The following is a 21,372-nucleotide window of genomic DNA, read 5'->3' as shown; positions in this document are numbered from 1 at the left end:
TAAATCACAAAAGTTACGTTGCGCCCGCTGGTTGTGGATCTGGCCCTAAGTGTATGAGCACATATTTACATATTACATTTTTCAATTGTTTATATTAACAATTGACAGAAACGCTATGACTGAATGCTGAGACTGAAAATGCAATGACCGAAAACCTGGGGCAGAAACGCTATGACAGAATGCTGAGACTGAAAATGCAATGACAGAAACCTGGGGCAGAAACGCTATGACAGAAATGCTGAGACTGAACCGCTGAGCCAGAAAAAGCAATGACAGAAAAACCTGGGGAGAAAATGCTATGACAGAAAAGCTGAGACTGAAACGCAATGACCGAAATCCTGGGGCAGAAATGCTATATCAGAAATGCAGAGCCTGAAACGCTGAGGCAAAAATGCAATGACAGCAAACCTGGGGCAGACAAAAACGCTATGACAGAAATGCCGGGACAGAAACGGCATAAACAGAAATGCCTGGAGCATAACACTATGACAGAAACACTGAGACTGAAAACGCTGAAAAGGAAGCTTATGACAAATGCATGTGACGCAAAGAAATACTGCCAGTGTGAACCGAGGAGATGTGGGCGGACAGCCCCCCCTCCAATATAGCTAGCGTGACCACAGAGAAAGGTAGACTGCCCCCCACATACTGCCTGCATGCGACCCCCTGCAGCAGTGCAGTGACCAATCCCCCCCTCATGCTGCCAGTGTGGCCTGGAAGGAGTGGACGGATGCCCCCCGTCACGACACCAACATAGGCCTGGGAGAAGTGCCTGGATAGATGGATGGATGGATGCGCCCCCTCGTGATACCAGCATGAGCACCAGGAGGAGGAGTGAGTGGTCGAGCGGGTGGCCCTGTCGATACTGCCGGCGTGAGTCCGCAGGTGATGGGTGGGTGGCCTCCCCCATGGTGCTCAGCGTGCACCTGGAAGAAAAGGGGGGTGAGCAAAGGAGATAACCTGTGTATGGCAGGCGGCCCCCCCTCTCGGATGCCTGCATGGACCAGGAGAAGAAAAGGAGGCATGCGGGAGTCCCCCACGATGCCCCACGCGAGTACTAGGAGGCAATCCCCATCCCCCAATGGAGCTGGTTTGAGAATCGGGTGGTAAGCGGCTCCCCCCTCCCCCTGATGATTAGCGTGCTGACCGGGATAAGCGGGCAGGCGGCAGCCCCCTCCCCTCCATGATGCCCGGCGTGAGCACAAGGAGGGGAACCGCCACGAGACTCAATCAGCCGACCTGCCGTTCTTCAATGAAAACCGGAAGTGACGCTTCCCCCTGTCAACCCTGAAAGATACGCTGACACAGGACCCGATAGGGGAGGAGTCTTATGTACTCTCAGACTCCTCCCACAAATACAGCCTTACACTTATTGTTGTCTGCGCCAGGGGTGCCACATCACAATGACACAAATAGCCAGATTCACAAAGAGTTACGCCGGCGTATCAGTAGATACGCCAACGTAACTCGGAATCTAAGCCGTCGTAAGTTTAAGTGTATGCTCAAACTGAGATACACTTAAACCTAGCTTAGATACGACGGCCTCCGCCGTCGTATCTCAGGGTGCAATTTTTCCACTGGCCGCTAGGTGGCGCTTCCATTGAGTTCGGCGTAGAATATGTAAATGACTAGATATGCCGATTTACGAACGTACGTGCGCCCATCGCAGTAAAGATACACCGTTTACGTAAGGCGTTTTCTGGCGTAAAGTTATTCCAACAAATAGCTGGCCTAGCCAATGTTAAGTATGGCCGTCGTTCCCGCGTCGAAATTTGAAAAATGTATGTCGTTTGCGTAAGTCGTCCGTGAATGGGGCTGGACGTAATTTACGTTCACGTCGAAATCAATACGTCCTTGCGGCGTACTTTGGAGCAATGCACACTGACGTCTCACGTCGGGTCACCAATCATTTCCATAAAACACGCCCCCCATCCTCATTTGAATTAGGCGCGCTTACGCCGGCCCCATTTACGCTACGCCGCCGTAAGTTAGGAGGCAAGTGCTTTGTGAATACAGTACTTGCCTCTCTGACTTAAGGCGGCGTATCGTAAATACGATATGCTACGCCGCCTTAAAGATGCGGCGCCTTACCTGAATCTAGCAAAAAGTCTCACTGCAAAGCTACTGCCGTTTTTATAGCGTTATTTTAACGTCCAGTGTGCATGAGGCTAACTAAAATAAGAAGAGGACTATCTTGCAGTTCAATCTTTTGACACTTTCGTTAAACTCAAATTTTGTGTGTTTTTTATAGATATGTATTGGGGAAAAACACCCCTTAACCAGTGCCTCCTCAATTCAATTTTTTTTTTTTTTACTTCCAGCAGCTCTCTACAATCTCCTGCCTACCTAATGTAGTTCTAATGGACAGGTGAGAGCTCTTTAGAGAAGGAATTAACCACTTCAATACAGGGCACTTATACCCCTTCCTGCCCAGACCAATTTTCAGCTTTTAGCACTTTCACACTTTGAATGACAATTACTCAGTCATACGACACTTTACCCAAACAAATTTGTTATTTTTTTCACACAAATGTAGCTTTCGCTTGGTGGTATTTAATGACCACTATTTTTTTTTTTTTTGCAATATAAGTAAAAAAAGAGCAAACATTTTGAAATTTTTTTTTTTTTTTCGTTTCTATTATAAAATTTAGCAAATAAGTAATTTTTGTTTAGAAATTTGGACCACAATTTATACTGCTACATATGTTTGTGAAAAATAACCCAAATAAATATATATATTTTTTAGTCTGTGTGAAAGTTATATGTCGCGTACACACGACCGTTTTTCATGACGAGAAAAATGCCATTTTTTAAATTGGTCATTAAAAACGATCGTGTGTAGGCTCCAGAGCATTTTTCTCGGCGAGAAAAATGGGCATTAAAAATTTAGAACCTGCTCTATTTTTTCACGTCGTGAAAAATGGTCGTGTGTGTAGGCTTTAACGACGGGGAAAAAACGTGCATGCTCAGAAGCAAGTTATGAGAAGGGACATTTGCATAATCAAGCCCAAAGGGTGGCACCATTCGAATTGAACTTCCCCTTTATAGTCCCGTCGGAAGTGTTGTATGTGACCGCGCTTTGCTCGAGCATTTTTTTTATCACCATCGTGTGTATGCAAGGCAGGCTTGAGAGGAATCACGTTGAGAAAAACATTGTTTACGCGACAATAGAGTCTACAAGCTATGGTGTAAATCATTAAAAATTGATCACACCTGATGTACTGATGGCCTGTCTAATTTCTTGAGGCCCTGAAATGTCAGGACAGTACAAATACCAAGTTATTTCTCACACACAGCATAAGCATACTTCCAATTACACCTCAAAATACATTATTCTACTCCTGAGTATGGCAATACCACATGTGTAAAAACTTTTTCACAGCCTGACCACATAGAGAGGCCCAACATGCAGGGAGCACCATCAGGCGTTCTGGGAGCATAAATTACACATCTACTTTAATTCCTACCTATCACATTTTTGAATGTCCTGGAGCACCAGGACAGTGGAATTACCCACAAAATGACCCCATTTTGGAAAGCAAACACCCCAATGTATATTCTATGAGGCATGGGCTGCAAATAGGTACTTTGGTACTTTGATTGGCTGAAGATTGGTACTCAGGTACTCTGATTGGCTGCTGACAGATACTCGGGTACTTTGATGGGCTGCAGATAGGGACTTGGGTACTCTGATGGGCTGCTGACAGGTACTTGGTACTCAGATGGGCTGCTGACAGGTACTCAGATGGGCTGCTGACAGGTACTCAGATGGGCTGCTGACAGGTACTCAGATGGGCTGCTGACAGGTACTCAGATGGGGCTGGTGTCAGGTACTCAGATGGGGCTGGTGTCAGGTACTCAGATGGGGCTGGTGTCAGGTACTCAGGTGGGGCTGGTGTCAGGTACTAAGATGGGCTGTTGTCAGGTACTTAGATGGCGTCTTCGCTTCCTTTGGGGACACGTGCGGATTCACTTGCTAACTGGGCTATAGGATCTTGTCTTGGTAGTCCCATATAATATCCTCTGGCTTACTGACTGAGGATTTACAGACTGCCTTGTTAGACTTATTTACCTACCTACGCCTAGCCCAGTAATTTCAGCATTGAACTACTGCGCTTGTATATCCCCGGATCCGAATCCTTAGTGCTTACCAGCATTTGACTGTCCGAACACCTTTATTTTTATAATCCTGTGTTGTTGATAATACCCCCACGTTAGGCTGGATCGATAATTCTTTGTTTACCCAGCCACTGTGGGGTTAATACACCATCGTCGCTTGCTTACCTCCAATGCGGCCTATTTTATGCAATATCTTATGCTCCTGAGGAAGCGCTAAGCGCGTAACATGTAGAGCAAGCCCTCCATTAAACCTCCGGAATACTACATGAGATATACAACTCAACATTGTACCTATAACTGTGCTTTTCAAACGAAGCTTGTGTATAATAAGATTGTATATTGTTGTCACTACCCTTGTAGTACCAGTTACTGACTTAATTTCTAAATTTTGATTTTACGTCTGTTTGATTTTATGATATTTCATATTAATAAATTTCTAGTTTTCTATACCAATTTGTACTGTGTGCCCTTAAAGCCCAATTTAATAGTTGCCCACTTAAATACTTAGATGGGCTGGTGACAGGTACTCTGATGGGCTGGTAACAGGTCCTTTTTATTTGGGGGGCAAGCGGGCACATCACTGTATATTTTTCTTCAAGATCTCCTCCTCACACACTGAGGAGGAGAACACGGAAGCGACACTACAGCCGTTTGATGACACAACCGGTCACATGGCTTTACCCTGATCAGGGATGGGCTGTGTCCGAGGGACACGCCTCATCCCTAATCACTGTGCTGCACAACACATGGGACCGGCTGTGATTGGACACAGCCAGTCACGTGGTAAAGAGGCATTTTTATTGACTCTTTACTACCTTCATCGGAAATGGGCTGTGTCCTGATGGACACAAAAGAGAAAAGACACTCAGAGCTTTGGCGAGAGACAAGTAAACACTACAGATATACCTTATGTGCTCTGTTCAGATTTTATGACTGGGGTTTATGGATTACCTTAGGAGGTCAATTGGTCACTATCCTTATGAGTAATATCATCAGTCAGACCAAATACTATAGGAGTAGTTTGTAAATATTTATTGTGATTCCTAATGCCGCGTACACACAGACCGATGTGAGCTTTTCGGCGGATATTCTGACCATGTGTATGCCCCATCGAACTTTCTCTGTCGGAATTTCAGACGAACTTAGATAGAGAACAGGTTCTCTATTTTTCCGACGGAAAAAATTTCTATTGGAAAATACGTTCCTCTGTATGCAGTTCAGACGGGTAAAAAAACACGCATGCTCGGAAGCATTGAACTTATTTTTCTCGCCTCGTCGTAGTGTTGTATGTCACCGCGTTCTTAACGCTCGAAAGTTCAGATAACTTTTGTGTGACCATGTGTATGCAAGCCAAGCTTGAGTGGTATTTCGTCGGAAAAACCATCCAACTTTTTTCAGATGGAAATTCTGATCGTGTGTACAGGGCATAGGAATAAATGGCTGAAGGTTGAAGGTCAATGAGCTTGTCATAATTACTGTACAGGAAAAAGTATTATCTAATTTCCAGAGATTATACTGCCTACAAGTAACGTGACTATTCTAAAAACAGGGTGAACTCATTTAAGTGAGCTGGCCAGTGCTCTAGGTGAGTGAGGGGGGGGGGGGGCGGGGGAGATATGGGAGCAAGTACAATAAGCTGAAAATGTATTCCTTCGGAGTGAGATGCCCCTGTTAATAATAGCATTTAAGAGGTTTTCTGTAGAGAAGCACTATATATTTGGCAACTGGGGTGAATAATTTTTTTACCCACCCAAATGATCCAAAAAACAAAATGTGTCAGGATTAGCAAAAGTGTGATTTGTGTGATTTATTCCGATTATGGTATAGCTTTCCTCTTTTTAGAATCCTATAGAGGTCATCTGAAGAGATTACGGAGAACAGCAATGTGTACTGAGCATAGGCATCTATTGGCTGTGACCTGTATAACAGTAGGTCTAACTTCCGTGGGACTACAAGTACCACCAGCCAATCTGTATGAGTGTTGTAACAGTAATGTCCTTATCTATCACAAGGGCTATGCCCGCTCACCACATCGAACATAAGATGGATAAATCAGGGTGCAAATGATGAGAAGACTCCAGCCGAAACTCTTTGTGTCTTAGCTCTGTGAAGATGGTGGTGGCCGCGCCACACGGCACTCACTGTAATCTGGATTGCAGGCGCCTCTGGATGATCCGGAAAACATGCCGGTCTGCTGTATTGAAGAAGCGATGCTGTCCCCAGAGATCCTCTGGGTATGGCTTTCCAGCTTCTCCACTGTGTGGGCCACAAATTGTCAGCAACTCCCTGTCACACAGACCTCCTGCTGGCAGAGTGAAAACGGTGTCCAGAGCGATCTAGGCTGCGCCAGCCCCTTTTATATCCTCTCCCAGCAGTCTGTTCGATTCGCTCAGCATTCTGTTCCCTGTAGTTCAGATGAGTCCTGCTGGCAGAGTCACTTCAGCTTTCTGAACTACACATCCCATGATGCTTTGCTCTGTATCTTTATGGAGAAAGAAAAGAAGCACCCACATAGGCCCAGATTCACAAAGCACTTACGCCAATGTATCTCGAGATACGCCGCGTAAGTGTAAATATGCGCCGTCGTATCTATGCGCCGGACTCTGAAACCAAGATACGCCTGAAAATAGGCTTCATCCGACCAACGTAACTTTCCTATGCCGGCGTATCTTGGGCGCATATTTACGCTGCTCGCAAGTGGCGCGCCCATTGATTTCCTATTCACATATGCAAATGAGGGAGATACGCCGATTCACGAACGTACGTCCGTCCGTCCGACGCAGTGCGCGTAAAGTTCTACGTCTGGCTTAAAGTTATGCCCCATAAAGCAGGTGTAAGTCAGCAGCATCCATGCAAATGGCTGCACCAATAAACACAGCCGTCGTATTTTACGTCGTTTACGTAGTACGTGAATAGGGCTGGGCAAAGGTTACATTCACGTCGTAGGCAGTGATCTGTCGTATCTTAGGGACTAGTTTCGACATGATTCTGAGCATGCGCACTGGGATACGTCCACGGGACGGCGCATGGGCCATTTGTTTTAAGTACTTGGCCCATCATTTGCATGGGGTCACGCCTCATTAGCATGGCTCACGCCCACTTCCACTTACGACGGCTTACGCCAAGGGAACCCAGCGCAGATTTGGCAGCACTGGCTTTGTGAATCCAGTGCTTGCCTCTCTGCGATACGTCGGCGTAGCGTATATTCGATACGCTACGCCGGCATAAATATGCGCCTATGTATGTGAATCCGGGCCATAGAGTCCAGCATACACTAGAGGGAGACAACCCCATGTTAACAACAGAGAAATTGTCGCTAACTTATAAGCACAGTAGCTAACCTTGGCTACACAACATTAACTATTTGTATTCCGTATGCTGCTAGCCTTGGTAAATAGATAAGAAAGGAGATTATATTTACTTTTTTTTTTTTACATTTCTTTAGTTGATTCCTGGTTTCTAGTCAAGTTCAAAATAATGTCTGTATGGCTTGTAGTGTATAAGTAAAATAAGCCCCAATCATTGGTGTCAGTGGCAATAATGGTAACCCCTAGTGACCTCAAAAATATCATTTTTGTTGGTGGTCAGTTATAGTAAATGGTGAACCCACTTTTTTTGATGATTAGTGACAGGCTGTAATAATAACCTCTCCTAACATTGGTGGACAATGGCAGGCTTGGGCTTTAAAAGAAACCCCTCCCCCAGCTTTGGTTGTTAATGGTAGGCTTAGGCTGTAGTAAGAATCCCTCCAAGCATTTGTGGTCAGTGGCACGCTTATGCTGTAATAGGAACTCTGAACTCCCACACAGCATTGCTGATCATTGGCCCCACCCCAGCATTGGTGGTCATTGGCAGGCTTAGGCTCCAATAAGAAACCCCTCCTTAGCATTGGTAGTCTGTGACAGGATTAAGCTGTAATAGGAAACCCCCCAGCATTGGTGTTCAGTGCTTTGCCTAAAGCAGCACATACTCTCACACTGCTGTCTCTCTCCCAGTCTGCTTGAACTATATTTCCACTGAGTGTTCCAGCACTCAGCACACCACTGCCACTCTACATGTCATGGGCAGCCACACAGGGCACAGTCAAAGCAGTGGTACCTGTTGTGATGTTCCTTAGTACCCATAAACTACGGTGTGAGGAAGAAGTGCAATTATTATCAGACACAAATACAACACAACTCACTGAATTCCTACTAAATCTAAAAAGATAAAACTAAGTTAATAAATTAAAATGATGATGAAATGAAAAAAATATACAGGCTCTGGGATCAGAGAGACAGAGGGAGAGAAACAAAGTTAAGCTCCATGCACATTGAGCTTAAAAAAACTCCAGTTCACATGGCAGAAAAAAAATGCCCATATAGAACGTTTTTTGTACAGAGTTAAGACAAGTTTAGGAGAGTTTTATGTTTTTTTCTGCTAGTAAGCTCCAATTAAAATGCAAACCAGAAGGTTTTTTTTTCCTGCCTCTGAACGTTGAGCTCAAAATATGGCTGTAATCATCCTAATGTGCATGGACACATAGGACAATACTGAGCTACAGGCAAAACACAAAACTCCTGTAGAAGCAATGCTTTTTAAACCAGTTCAATGGAGCCTTACAGAGATAACAAACTGAGGAGCACAGCTAACATTAGAGCCATCGCTAAACAGGGGGGGTGCACGGGGGGGGGGGGGGGGACTACTGAGTGACGAATATCTTTCTCAGCAGATAGAACCTGGCAACAGGGAGAGGGGGAGGGACCAGCTTTCAGCTGCTGGAGGAAGAGAGACACAATTGTCATCCATCACTAATCCCCCTCTCTTTATGGGCCCCCTACAAAAGGACTGGTGGTCCCCCCTATCAGCGGCCCTGCCTCTTCATCGGTTTCCACGGCTGCCTCCCGCACAAATACGGCCGGCTTGCTGTAGCGCGGCACTTGCTAATATTATGGGCAGTGAAGGGCGTACTTGGCCAGGGGGGAGCGACCGGCTCCCCCCATAAAACATCCGGTGACTGGCCAGACTGGGTGCATGTAATATAACTAGCGGAGGTGAAGTTATATTATAGGGCGGGTATTAAACAGGAAGGGGTGTGGTCTTGACAGGAAGGGGTGGATCATATTTAAATTAGGGGTGCATGAGTTTAGTCAGGCCTAGGGCAGCACAAAACCTAAATAAACCACTGCCTACAGATCACTTTCAAGCAACCACCTGGCATCCTAATCCTAAAGATAGTGAAAACTTGAACTTTTGCCTCCTCCATAGCAATGTGTCAATAATACTGAATAACCTAAAATGTTATTTTAGTTTAGCAGCCACCTTCCTTAAGTAGAACTAAACCCGCCAGAGAGCGGGAAGGTTACTTGTTTTCTATCAGATTTCTTGCTTCATTTTGTTAAAACATCACATTTGTCATATTGTCAGTTGCTCAAGAAAAGTTCAGTAATTTGTTTTTGTGCAAGAATGTTTGTGAATGAAATTATGTGATTTGACTTATTCCATTTGCTCGTTTTCCTTATCCAAGTTTATTTTTAATTTCTTATATGAAATGCACAACCATAACAACTTTTCTTTGCCATGTTAGGATTACCCTGTAATTGCGCTGATAAATTTGTTCCTGTTTGTGGTCAAAATGGACGTTCCTATCCCAGTGCCTGCATCGCACGATGTGTTGGTTTACTTGATTACCAATTTGAATTTGGGCTGTGTTCTTCAAAGGATCCATGTAATCCCAACCCCTGTGTTAAGAGTCAGAGGTAAATTAATAGATTTCTATGTGTATTACATATACTTATTACTTTAAACATGCTACAGTGATCTTAGAAAATGTTTATTAAGGCTAACGAAAAACACAAACACTGTAAATTAATATTCTACTTCTGCAATGGGTCATTTGTCTATTTACTTGTTATACATGTTTTCACATTTATACAAATAAACAAAAAAATTATCTTGCAACCAGGATCAAGTTAACAGATCTCTTTCCTCTCTCTGCTCCCTTAAGAGCCCATTCACACAGGGGCAACACGACTTCCAGCACAACTTTGGAAGGCAACTTGGACACGACTTGAGTATGAATCATCAGGCAACTTACAAGGCAACTTCAAGTTGCCTCCAGGACAGTACAAGGCAACTTCAAGTCGCCTCCAGCACAGGAGGCTTTCCAGTGGCCAAACAACAATCAGCTCTGCTGGAGGGAGGGAGGCGGGAGGGGTTTGCCTGAGAAATGTATGTTATCTTCCTGTATTGTTGCTTCAGTTAAGACAGTGATCTGACTTCTGAGGCGACTTCCATTGAAATCAATGGGTACAAGTTGCCTACAAGTTGGATTGAAGTAGTACAGGAACCTTTTATGAAGTCAGAGCGACTTCAGTAGTGTACATTAAGACGGCTCCCATTCACTTCCATTCATTTTCTCGACCGGGCGACTTGAAGTCGGATCCCAGGTCGCCCCAGTGTGAACCGACTCTTACCTATTTTGTTTTAATAAATAAACAGTTTTAATAAATATAACTTTTGGAGCCGGTTCACACAGGGGCAACCTGGGATCCGTCTTGAAGTCGTCCTAAGTGAATGGAGCCCTCTTAATGTACACTACTGAAGTCGCTCCGACTTCAGAAAAGGTTCCTGCACTACTTCAATCCGACTTGTAGTCAACTTGTACTCATAGATTTCAATGGAAGTTGCCTTTAGAAGTCTGATCACTGTCTTAACCTAAGCAACAATACAGGAAGATAACATACATTTCCCAGGCAAACCCCTCCCTCCCACAGAGCAGATTGTTGTTTGGCCACTGGAAAGCCTCCTGTTCTGGAGGCGACTTGAAGTTGCCTTGTACTGTCCTGGAGGCAACTTGAAGTTGCCTTGTAAGTTGCCTGATGATTCATACTAAAGTCGTGTCCAAGTTGCCTCCCAAAGTCCTGCTGAAAGTCGAGTTGCCCCTGTGTAAACGCACTCTAACTATACATTTAAAAAAAAACAAAAGGAAACTGCGTTAAGAATTGTTAAAGGAAAGTATAGTGAAAAAACGTATATTGAATATAAAACAGCTGCTAGTACCAACAGTTATATACAAAACTCAACAAATAATATTAATTATAAGGTACAGCACTGAAATAAGTGCAAAGAAATCCACAGTGAAGAAATAAGGATGAGTAAAAGTACAATAAACAATTAAGGATGAACTAAGATAGATATGATAATATATATATATATATATATATATATATATATATATATATATATATATATACAATATATACATAGGTGTACCAAGGAACAGCAGCATTCATCAGAATGAACCGATGTCATGAACTCCTAAAACCTGGAAATGTGACTAACATATATTTATATATATATATATATATATATATAGATATATATACTGTATATTGTAAGGGGTTAGCTCGGTAGCGGGGTGTGTGACCCCTTAGTTGGGTTTACCACACACTGAATTTATACAGACTGGCAGTCGAAGACGGTTGAAAACAAAGTTTCTGGTTTATTTTTCCATCTTGCTGGAAAACAATTGCAAGCATCCAAACAGCATAAACAAAATCAAAACATAAAATAAACTGTAGCCACTCTGGGCATCTACCTTCCACACAGGAACCTATCTATGAAGTCTACCACAGCCTACTGCTGGGTAGACAGTGCTGGTCATACAGCACTAAACAATAGTCTTTTCCTTTCTATAACACAGAAAAAAGTCAATGGTCTCCTCACCTCATCAGGAGACTTTCTGGCACTGCTCTCCTACTCACACAGCCTTAGGAGGGATGCAGCCAATTAGTGGTAATCCTCTGGGCTACTTTATAGAGGCCTTTAATTGCCTCACTCTGAACAGCAGGAGTCTTCCAACGGCCCTTAGCCTTCCTGGCCACATTTGTAGCCGACGCCCGATAACCATCTGTGTATCGTTTAAACAAGGCAGAAATGTATGTTCCGTCTGTGACAACACCCACAGATTTACCTGACTTCCTGTCACAATATATTTTTTTATATATATATATATATATATATATATATATATATATATATATATATATATATATATATATATATATACATATATATACATATACATACACAGGTGTATAAAGTGTCAGCAAAATCCAACACAATAATTACCAACTGTGAAAAAAAAAATGTGGAAAAAAAATAAAAAGGTCCCAAAAAGATCATATACTGGATATTGTATGCAGAAGTATATCTCCAAAATGATGAGATGATTGATCCCAAAAGACAGTCTATCTTTAAAACACTATGGCCCAGATTCTCTTACGAGTTACGGCGGCGTATCTCCAAATACGTTGTCGTAACTCTGAGTCTGAGCTGTCGTATCTTGGCGCCTGATTCAAAGAATCAGATACGCCAGAATTTGTCTAAGATACGACCAGTGTAAGTCTCCTATGCCATCATATCTTAACTGCATATTTACGCTGGCCGCTAGGAGCGTGTACGCTGATTTACGCCTAGAAATATGTAAATCAGCTAGATACGCCAATTCATGAACGTACGCCCGGCCGTCGCATTACAGATACACCGTTTACGTTAATCTTTTCCCGGCGTAAAGTTACCCCTGCTATATAAGGCGTAGATGAGGCGTACCAATGTTAAGTATGGACGTCGGGCCAGCGTAAAAATTTTCACGTTTTACGTCTTTGGCGTAAGTCGTTCGCGAACAGGGCTGGGCTTCATTTACGTTCACGTCAAAAGCATTGGCTTCTTGCGGGTTAATTTGGAGCATGCGCACTGGGATACTTTCACGGACGGCGCATGCGCCGTTCGTAAAAAGCGTCATTTACGTGAGGTCACATTAAATTTACATAACACACGCCCACATCTTCCACATTTGAATTAGGCGGGCTTACGCCGGCCTATTTACGCTACGCCGCCGCAACTTTGGTTCGAGAATACGGCACTTGCCTGTCAAAGTTGCGGAGGCGTAACGTAAATAGGATACGTTACGCCCGCACAAAGATGCGCGCTTCTACGTGAATCCGGGCCTATATCCACAATCATATATGTGTCATTGTAAACAATAAAACATTAACAGCGCTAAATGAAATAAAAATTAATCTGAACTAAAAGTTTATAATCTGCAGTAATCAATAGTTAGGAGTATTAGAACCCTATTAGTATGACTCCTCTGAGGGATTGTCCCTAAAAAGTCTTATAGGTAATACAGAAAATATGTGTGGCAGCTTTTGAACTTCAATTCACAGGTGGTAATACCGGACAGTGATAAAATCCATCCCAGGTGAAAGCAGAGAAATTACGTCACTTGTGTGTCCCTTAGGTAATTCTACTCACCAGACCCCAACTTAATAAGGCGTTAAACTCCTGTTATCCACAGATCATCATCCACTCTCCTCTAAGCCCCAGCTCAGTATAGCATAAGACGCTTCTTTAATCCGAAGATCATCAGGCACTCTCCTTCAGGTGTGTGCTGGTCCCAATCAGTGGGTGCGTGCATGCATCAGGGCGGTCATGAAAGTGAACAGAGAATCTCTATAGTGTAAAACCATTTTATTATAAAATACACAGCCCCACATACCACATATGCTTACAGGAAATGGATAAAAAATAAAAGCGCATCACATGGAGAGGCGACTGATCACTCAGATAGGTGTTTCTCCAAACAGTCTAGCAGCTGGTGAGTCCTGGGTTGTAGCTCTCTCCTGTGTGTACGATACGTCGCGTAGCCACGGCCTGGCACGTTTCGTGATTGGTTCACGTCTTCAGAGGGCATGGCTACACAAAGCGACAGAACGTTTATATAGGATGGTGGATGCGGATGTCACCGCCCACTCCTTCGGCGTCAGCTCGTTGACAAGAGGTGCTCTTCCGTGTATGTCTGTCTGATTCAGCCTCCTTTGCTAGATGGCCCCTCATTGCTGACACTTGTAATGCATCACGTCTGCCTTTCAGCAAGACGCAATGTACTGCTATCTACTTCGGCATCCCAGCTTGCTGTTCCGCCTATTGTGATCCTCAGTGCTTATTTATAGCAAATACACTCACATCCACTACAACCTGTCCTTACATTATTTAAACGGCACTATGGTACAAGTTGGATGTGAGTATTCTTGCATTACAAGCTCTGTCTAAAATAATATGAATACACCACCTCCATACTAATTGTGCATTGTTATCTCGTATACACACATTTCATTATCTCATATTGTTAATGTCTTTAGACAAAGAGGCTATGGCCTGTAATGAGTACATTATACATATAAAAATTAATATATATATATATATATATATATATATATATATATATATATATATTTATATATTTATAAAAAATAAAAAAAAATAATAGAAAAGTACATACACAATTTAAAATTTATATGCATGATTTTAAATCGAATCAAATGATTCTAACACTGAGCACTTATCACTTATTTACATATGTAAAAAAAATCCAACTAATTTATATACATTAATGAATTCTATACAGTAACTCCATATGGACTTCTTACAGTGGCTGCCTATGGTGCAATTTATCACTGAATACATATTGCTGCCAGCACAGCAACTGTCTTAAAGGTTGAAAAGAAATACAATTAAAATCAGCACTAGTAGGGGACTCTTATCCAATTTATCAGTAATTGCTTATAAAGCAATTAAGTCTAGGTCTATATTGAGCCCAATAGGGCTAAGAGTGTTAGTAAGAAATTACCATTGGGTTTCCCGTTTAGATATTTCCCGGACCATATTGGATCCTCTCCAGTTGGGGTTAATCTTATCAACTCCCCAAAATTTCAAGCCTATCTGGTTTCTGGTATCTGGTATCCGATGGTTATGTTATAAATGTGTTCTGATACCCTTTTAGATAAAGTTATTTTCGTGCGGCCAATGTACATTAGCCCGCAAGGGCATTCCAAGGCGTACACCACGTGAGTTGTTAGACACGTGATGCATTCCTTTATTTCAAACTGTTTACCATTAGCTGTAGATGTAAAGCTGGTTAACCCTCTTAAGTGTGTTGAGACTTGTCGGCATGCTTTACAAAGTCTGCAGGCTGTAAAGCCTGGTCTGTCTCAAAACATCTGAATTTTCTTCGGTGGATCCAATACTTTGACTATCTCGTCCCCAAAAGTTTGTTTTCCTGTAAATAAACTGGGGGACTGCAGGTAACTGAGCTTTAAGCACTTTATCCATTGCCAAAATACCCCAATGTTTCCTAAAAATAGCCTCTATCTCCTGATACTGTTCATGGTATTCGGATAGGAGTTACTGTATGGAATTCATGAATGTATATAAATTTGTTGGATTTTTTTACATATAAGACTTTTTAGGGACAATTCCTCAGAGGAGTCATATGAATGGGGTTCTAATACTTCTGACTTGATTACTGCAGATTATGAACTTTTAGTTCAGATGAATCCCCTACCCCTGAAAGGAGACATCTGACCTTTCAGACTTAATTAGTACAATGGACACATAATGGTATTAGCATCACACAATGGAATGTCTAGGAGCAGACGCAATTAACACCTCAAAAGCATGTGTCCCCCCATTGAATGAAAACACTCCATTTGGAGTCAGACTTTAACAACTTGTAATATTCCAAGATATCCTGAAAAACATGAATTATCATTTATCAGTCACCCTATGCCCAAAAGGGGCACAAGATGACCCTAGACCCAAGAGTCATTAGTGACGCTGGCACAGGAGTACCCCCCATCCTTCCAAAGTCTATGGGTGTCACGGGTCATTCCGTTACATCTCTCCCCTTTCGGTGGGAGACTGACACAGGAGGGAACCCCAAACGGGTTGACTCTGAAGTTAGTCAGTAGTTCCAGTCCTCCAATGCTGGTATCCATCCCGTACCCCAAATAAATTGCTCCAAACAGAGCATTACTCACCCAGCCAACCTCTGCCTCTCTCAGAGAACATGCCTGCCGCTGAGGAAAGGACCGGACTGGCCCTTTCTCCCTGGAGTCCTTTCAGCCGCTGGAGAGAAGACAGGGTGACTGGGCTCAGTCCATCATGCTGTTGGGGATCTGGGCCAACTGCCCCCCATCCCTGGGGTATACCAGTGGAGACTGGAGTCCCATCCACTGGTGATAGGTGAAAATCCCCCGGTGCTTGCAAAGCAAAGCTGACGTCCTCCTGTCTCAGTGCCGCACCATTTTCTGGGGAGTGAAGACTGAAGTCCCATCCACTACCACAGGAACTCCCTCTCCTGCTAGTTGAGAGCAGAGGCCTGTGGCACTCTGCTCTGTTGCCAGCTCTTCTGCTGGGTTGCTGTGAGGGGAGACCACAGTCCCATCCCCCGATATCAGCTCAAGCTGTAGTTGTGTGCAGAGGTTAGTAGCATCCTGCCCGGCTGGCAGTGATTCAGCTGGGAGTAAAAGCTTTACCACCTCAGCTTGTTGCTGGAAAGAGGGGCCAACTGCCCCGGCTCCCTGGAACTTCACACCATCCGCTTTGGCTTAAGGGATGGCAATCTCCATATTTTCCACTGCCGATTCATCAGCCAGGATTTCAGATCTGTCATCTGATATTTCCTCATAGTCCCAAGCAACGGGAGCCCCCCCCCCCTGCTGCTGAGCAGAGTCTAGCAGCTGTCTGCAGGCGATCTCCAGCTCCCATTCCTGAATGGCCAGAAACTCCAAATCTTCCTGCAACCAGTGGCCTTCCGAGACATTCAATATTTCCTCTCTGTGCTCCATGATGTCCTCCAAGCGCCACTCCCTATCATCCCCGAAGTCAGGATCACTGGACATCCTCTGATACAATAGTCCCAGCCTATCATAGTCAAAGCCTTCCGTGGGGCTGTCATCCGCTGACCACGGGCAATCTTGGGCTACATACCACCGGAGGGCTCTGTAGCTCTCGTCCAACCACATCTCTGCCCGGATCAGCCTGCTTAACTCGGCTGTCCACTCCTGCTTCGGTTGTTCCCCCAATAACGGCATTTGTGCGTCATACTGCGGCCAGTACCTTACATGGATGGAGGGGAGGACCTTCCCCTGGTGTTGCTGCTCAAGAGCTAGCGCTTCCTTCCAGAGTTGGCAACTAATCACATCCGACCATCCCAGCAGGGCCTCCTCTGATACTGGTCCTCTGTTCTGTATCCGCATCTCTTGTATCCTCTTTTTGAATTCCTCTTCCGTGGGGACTGGTATCTGTACCTCTCCTCTCTCTTCAGTTGGTGCTGCTGTGACTTCTGCTGCTGCTGCAGCACCTCTTTGATGTAGCCAAGTGGCATCCACAGCCGCCAAAACTAGGTCTACGATCTCCGGTGGAGGATTAGGACCATACTGTGCCAGTCCACGTTTAACAGCCCGATCAAAACTTTCTTCCTCTGGTGTCCTGTCTGTTACGCTGGGCCTTTCAGCTCTATCCATTTCGACAAGTTGTGCGATAATGTCCCTTTTCTTATGGTTGCTGGCCGGTCTCCAGTAAGTCCATGAGGGAAGAGAGCTTCAGCTGTTCATACTGCGTCTCCATTGTCCTGTGTCCTTGTAGCTGTTCTTCTGGCGATGGAACCATCCCACTGCTGTGCCACCACTTGTAACGGTCACCACCGTTTACGATCTCCCATTCCATCGCCCCACGACAGCTTATCCGACACTCCAACCATCCAACAGACATCAGACACGATCCATCCCATTTCCCAGAATAACGAGACCGACAAGCTCTGTTACTGGTTTCAAAATGTATGAACAAATTCTTTAGTGGTATCTTAGCTTTCTTATATACAGTACAAGCATGTTACAGTTAATCACAGGGACAAAGACACACTCCACCCACACATCACACAATGGGGGGCTTCAATACACCTTCTCTTAGACAATGACATTCAGTTGAGTTAATTATTAGTCATTATCCAGACAGCCTCCGCAAAAAGTTCCCCTCACCTGTTACACAAAACACATTCCTTTACCAAACATAATTGACATGCTAATTCCCTACCCCTGAAAGGAGACATCTGACCTTTCAGACTTAATTAGTACAATGGACACAGAATGGTATTAGCATCACACAATGGAATGTCTAGGAGCAGACGCAATTAACACCTCAAAAGCATGTGTCCCCCCATGGAATGAAAATACTTCATTTGGAGTCAGACTTTAACAACTTGTAATATTCCAAGATATCCTGCAAAACATGAATTATCATTTATCAGTCACCCTATGCCCAAAAGGGGCACAGGGTGACCCTAGACCCAAGAGTCATTAGTGACGCTGGCACAGGAGTACCCCCCATCCTTCAAAAGTCTCTGGGTGTCACGGCTCTTTCCGTTACACCAAGCCTGGTAAAGATCTCCAGGATTGTGCATCATATAGGCCCATCTCGTTGCTAAACGTAGATGCCAAAATATTGGCAAAGATTCTGGCCACCCGCTTGTCCACAGTGATATCCACGTTGATACATGTAGATCAAACTGGATTCATGCCGGGCAAGGGTACGGATATTAATATAATATAAGGCGACTCTTTCTGAATCTTGCGATCCAGCATGAGAATGTAGGGACCCGGGTCATTGCCTCCCTCGATGCCGAGAAGGCATTTGACTCGGTGGAATGGGAATATCTTTGGGGGGTACTGTGGCACTTTGGTTTTGGCCCTGGTTTCCTCCGGTGGATTTGGCTGTTGTATCGGGCGCTGAGGGCCAGGGTACGTACAAATGACTGGGTCTCCGAATCCTTCCACCTCCACAGGGGCACGCGTCAGGGGTGCCCTCTGTCCCCTGGCCTGTTTGCCCTGGCACTGGAGCCCCTGGCGATTTTGGTCCGGGAATCTCTGGAGGTGCGGGGTATGCGGATTGGTGGACTGGAAGAGAGGATATCGCTCTACGCCGATGATACCCTACTATACTTGAACGATGCGGGCCTGTCCCTGTCTGCTGCTGTGGATGTGTTTGACAAGTTTGGCTCCATGTCTGGTATCCGTGGTCAAAATCAGTTCTTTTCCCCTTGGACCCACAAACTGTTTCTCTGTCCGGCCCCACCTCGCTGCAATGGGTTACTAAATTCAAGTATCTCTGGGTTAGGGTAGCTAGGTCCCCCTCCCAATACTACATGCTTAATGTGCTCCCCTTGCTCCAGCTCCTCAGGGAACGCTGTCAATCCTGGTCCGGCCTTCCATTGGTCGAATTAACATCTTGAAGATGATTCTCTTACCTAAATTTACTTGCCTGTTTCGGAACAGCCCGGCTTGGATTCCGGCGGCCTTCTTTCGGGAGGTGGATAGGTGCATTCTCTCCTTTATCTGGAATGGGTCTGTCCCTAGATTGGCCAAATCCACGCTGCATCTTCCTACGCAGCTTGGGGGTCTGGCGCTTTCAAATTTTAAAATTTACTACTGGGCTGCAATGTTGGTCACAGTGTATTGGTGGTTTGAGGCCAAGTGCTCTAATTCTGTGGTCTGTGTGGAGGTGGCTTGGCTGGGCTCTCTACAGGCACTGCAGAACCTGGCATATAGAGGTCTAAGGGCTTATGTGGGTCTGCCGGACCCAACTAGGGTGACACTTAAGGTATGGGTGGCGGCGAGATGTAGGTTCTATCGGGAAGGGTGTTGGGCCCCGCTACAACCTTTATGGGGGAACCCTAACTTGCCTCATTTTCAGTCCATACCTGACCCTCAGGTTTGGGAAAGATTTGGCATTAAGATTTTGAAGGATATCATGCCATCGGGTACTTTGCTGTCATTCTCGCAATTGACTCAGACCTATGAGCTACCTGGCTGGATGTTTTTCCGGTATGCTCAGCTTCGCCACGTGGCTAGGGCCCAGTTTCTTGCCCCTCTGGAGCTTAGGTTGGACCCGGGGGAAGACCTCTTGTCTGGTGGTGCCCTGTCAAATCCTCTATCTGCTCTATATGGTGCATTGCTTCCCGTCCATTCCCTTAAATTAAATAGGCTCTGGGACTCCTGGAAGTTGGATATCCCGGATTTGGAGAGGGGGGATTGGGAGGATTGTCTGGAGCATGCTCCCAAATTGGTAATATCTGCGGGTGATAAGCTTGTGCAAACGAAATTCTTGCACAGAGTTTATTTTACTCCGGTGCGTCTGTCTAGGATTTACCCTGACAGGGACCCGCTGTGTCCGCGGTGTCGGATAGAGCAGGGCACTTACAAACATATGTTTTGGATGTGTCCGGCTCTGGGGCCCTTTTAGACTGGTGTATTTGACCACCTGACCTAACTATATGCACACACAGACATGTGAGTACAGTATGTACATGTGTATATAAAAAGGAGACAGAGAACAGACTTGTCAAATAAAGATGGTATTAAATGACTGTTGATTGCAGTCTCTTCATTGAGCCCAAAGGGAGATAAAGTATCTTGCGTGTAAGTCCAAATAGTCTTCTGCTCACAGAAGTTCAGCTTCTGTAACATTATTGGGAATGGATTTAATAATCCAGACCCATAGCCCTATCGACCCATACATTTGGCATGCTTGTCAGTGAAATGTCGGAGAACACTATGCTTTTCATCACCATGCTCTATAAATCGTCTTTGTTTTCCAAATCTCACTCACAATATCCAAATTTTTCTTCCAAGATAAACAAGTCTGTAGGGACAAGTCAAACAATATACAACATACTTTGTACCGCAGTTGTAAAATGTTGGTAGTAAAGGTTTTCCCATTGGCAGAGTAAGGGATATTACTGCGCTAACCCAGTGCGTAAAAAAGAAAGAAACGAAAGATGCTACATAAAAATGTGACAAAGATTCAATGTAAAAGATTGGTAAAAATGTAGCGCTAAGGAATGAAAAACAAGCAATAACAATATACCAGATAGTATATGCAAATGTATAATGAAAATCAATCACAAAATAAAATTTAAGATGTGAAAATACATTTTTTTTATATATATATATATATATATATATATATATAGTGCTACATACTCTTACCGAAAGTAGTGAGCTTGAGTGTCAGCGACGAGTCAATCATGCAAGAATGACCTGATCAGTGGATTTCCAGTGACGATCCAGGTGTAGCGCTACCCCCGAAGGAGCCGCTGGTTGATTTGGGACCGGCCTACCAAATTAACCTGGCAGTGTCTAGGGGTGTAACTGTGAGAATAGCAGCAGTGAGTGGAGGTCCAGACATCCAATAAAGAGTTTTCAAATCTTTATTGTCCAGGTCAAACACGGCCAACATCAACACAAATTGGGAAGGACAAGGTTGATGAAGGAAGAAAAAGAACCATGTGGTATCAGGCCACACGTCGCCACTCTGCTTGGAGTGGGTAAAGTGCCCCTGGACAGACCCCTATGATAGGCCTGGCAGCCAGAG

General features: G+C 44.4%; 1 protein-coding gene across 2 annotated transcripts in view; it reads left to right on the top strand.

The window, feature by feature from the left end:
• Window positions 1-21,372, top strand: part of RECK (reversion inducing cysteine rich protein with kazal motifs) — an 861,635-nt gene that overhangs the window by 746,863 nt on the left and 93,400 nt on the right. For both annotated transcript variants that reach the window (XM_040353423.1, XM_040353422.1), the window contains one exon: window positions 9,686-9,857. In XM_040353423.1, coding sequence (XP_040209357.1) covers window positions 9,686-9,857 — 172 coding nt within the window. The remainder of the gene's footprint in view (window positions 1-9,685; window positions 9,858-21,372) is intronic.

Source organism: Rana temporaria, chromosome 5 (assembly GCF_905171775.1).
Source record: "Rana temporaria chromosome 5, aRanTem1.1, whole genome shotgun sequence".
In the NCBI taxonomy this organism is placed as follows: domain Eukaryota; kingdom Metazoa; phylum Chordata; class Amphibia; order Anura; family Ranidae; genus Rana; species Rana temporaria.
This window is presented reverse-complemented; position numbering and strand designations above follow the sequence as displayed.